General features: G+C 61.2%; 1 protein-coding gene across 1 annotated transcript in view; it reads right to left on the bottom strand.

Moving 5' to 3' along the window:
* Positions 1–2,347, bottom strand: part of SURF6 (surfeit 6) — a 5,719-nt gene extending 3,372 nt beyond the window's left edge. Inside the window, exons 1-6 of the mRNA XM_045289363.1 lie at positions 2,284–2,347; positions 2,055–2,189; positions 1,232–1,435; positions 876–964; positions 248–439; positions 4–158 (exon numbers count right to left, since the gene is read on the bottom strand). Coding sequence (XP_045145298.1) covers positions 4–158; positions 248–439; positions 876–964; positions 1,232–1,435; positions 2,055–2,189; positions 2,284–2,347 — 839 coding nt within the window. The remainder of the gene's footprint in view (positions 1–3; positions 159–247; positions 440–875; positions 965–1,231; positions 1,436–2,054; positions 2,190–2,283) is intronic.
* Between the last annotated feature and the right edge of the window lie 37 nt (positions 2,348–2,384).

Here is a 2,384-nt window from a genome sequence, read left to right as displayed (position 1 = left end):
CGCAGCTCCTCCACCTTCGCCTGCCTCGCCTGCAGCCGCTCCAGCAGCTGCCGGTAGTTTCTGCCCGTCAGGGGCGTGAGGTGGCCCTTCACCTGCTGCCGCTTCTCCTTCCGCCGCTGCGCCTTGCTGGAGGCCAGCTCTTCCTCGCCCACCTCCACCTGAGAGAGAAGCCACATGGTCAGACCTCAGGCTCCCAAACTGGCAGCTGCTGCTACTGCCACCTGGCACCCCAGGTGCCTCATCTCACCTTGTTGAAGATCAGCCCTGCGGGCTCCGGGGGCTCCGGATCCAGCGCTGGCTCCGCGGTGGTCTCGCCCTTCCCAGCCCGGGCTGCCTTCTCCTGGGCTCGCAGCTCCTTGCGCTTCCTCTTCTTCCGCTCACGCTCCTGCTTCCTCCGGCGCCTCTTCTCCAGAGCAGCTGGGGACAGCTCCTTGGGGCTCTGGGGGCCAAAGGGGTCTTCACTGGAGGCTCGGCTCAGCCCAGGTCCCCAACCCCCCAAAGCAGGCAGCTAGATAAGGCAGTCCGTGTGGGTCCACAATGCCAGAGCCTGGTGCCCGAACAGCAAGTAACCCCAGACGGACAGAACACTGAACTGAACACATCACTGTCACGACGTGGGACCCAGAGAGGGGCGCTCCATCACCGTGGGGGCGAGAGGGGCGGCCGGGACTCCATCAGGGTGAACACCCTGAGCTTGTCACCTTCTGGAGCCAGCGACCGTGACCCAGGGATGGGAAAGCCCCCTTGGAGGATGAGGAGAGAACCTGGGGGACTGTCCCCGGAGAGGGTGGTGGCCAAGTGAGGGAGGACCTTCAGCAAGCACAGCCCTCTGGGTCCCCAGGTAGACTGTCCCTACCCCTATCCACCTCCACTACCTGGCCTCGGGCCTCCTGTATCTTCTCCTGCAGCCGCTGCCGCAGAACATCCAGGGCAAAGAGGGACTCGGGCTCTGTGGGTGGGTGTCCTGTGGTCGGAGCAGAAAGGGGGCTGAGAACTGACCACCCCACCTTCCCAAGTCCAGTCACACCACCCCTTGTAGCCCTCACTGAGCTGCAGGGGCCGTCTCGGTCAGCCACATCAACCAGGGATGGGGAGTGTTACCCTATCGACACCCCTGTTCACCCACAGAAGTCACCCTCACAACAGCCCCCCAGAGACTCGAGGGCAGGGGTGCTATTCCCTGGAGGAGGCCACACAAGCACAGCCCACCCTGGGGCCCCAAGCCTCTCACCTGCTGAGGTCCTGGTGGGTCCGGTGGCCCCCACCTTGTCAGCCCACTTTGGCTTCTTGGCCCCAGAAGGGGCTGGAGGCGTCTTTCCCAGGGGCGGGGCCTTGTGCTCCAAGGCCCTCGCTGTCTGCTCGCGGGGAGGCTTCTGCCTTTTCTTCCTCTTCTTTTTTGGGGACCCAGCTGCTTCGGAGTCCCGCGTTTTCCCAGCTGAAAGGCAGAAATGTCGGCCCGGCCTGTGACCCTCTTGGGAGGCAGGAAGGTCTCAGGAGAGCTTTGACCCCAGAACCACGTGGAGCCAGGCTCCCCCTGCCGAAGGGCACTAAGACTCAGCCCTGAAACGGCTGAGAAGATACCAACCCAGGTGTCAGTACCTGCTGCTTGCGTCTGCGGTTTGACATTGAGACTAAGAAAAAGAACCAAGATGCATGCAAGTTCTGGGAAAACAAAGTTTAATTTTTATCAACGGCTCCTTGACTTGGCAGAATATAGTTTCTGATATATTGTCATAATAGACTAATTGTAATCCCGGGTTGTTTCTGCATGTATAACAGGAAGATGTAGAATAAACTCGGGGCTTCAGTATTCACTGTTGCCCTCCCAATACTTTCTGTCTCTCCTACTTTCCTTAATCCTCACTCCCCCTTTCAGGACATCCCCCCACCTCGCAGAGCTCAGAAGGGCGGGCCATAAGAAGCAGATGGCCATTCCCAGCAGAACCTCCCACAAGCACCCGGCCTCCTCCTCCTGAGGGCCCATCATGGGCCCGGCTGGGGGTCGGCTCTGCCAGCATGATTTTGGCACTGGAAACTTCTGAATGCTCACTAACCCAGGAGCCTTCTGCTACTGCTGCTACACCCCAACCGTCGGACAGGGGAGGCTAGCTGTGAGCGCAGACACAGGGAGACCCGATTATTCAAGTGAGCCGAGAAGAACCGACCGAAACCACGCGGAGACCAGAGAGCTCAACGGAAGCTGCGGGCCTTTCGCAACTGAGATGAGCAGGGTCACTCCGAAAACACGTCGGAGGGCTTGCCAGCGGCCCTACTGGTCTCTACCCGCGAAGGCCCTCCCCACTGCCCCCCGCCACGTGACGGGGGTCAGGCTAGCGCAAGCAGCCATTCTACAGCCCCCGGGGCTCGCGCCGTGCCCAGCGCGG

The sequence above is a fragment of the Echinops telfairi genome, unplaced genomic scaffold, assembly GCF_000313985.2.
Source record: "Echinops telfairi isolate 266 unplaced genomic scaffold, ASM31398v2 ScPeMD7_25;HRSCAF=90, whole genome shotgun sequence".
Classification (NCBI taxonomy): domain Eukaryota; kingdom Metazoa; phylum Chordata; class Mammalia; order Afrosoricida; family Tenrecidae; genus Echinops; species Echinops telfairi.
This window is presented reverse-complemented; position numbering and strand designations above follow the sequence as displayed.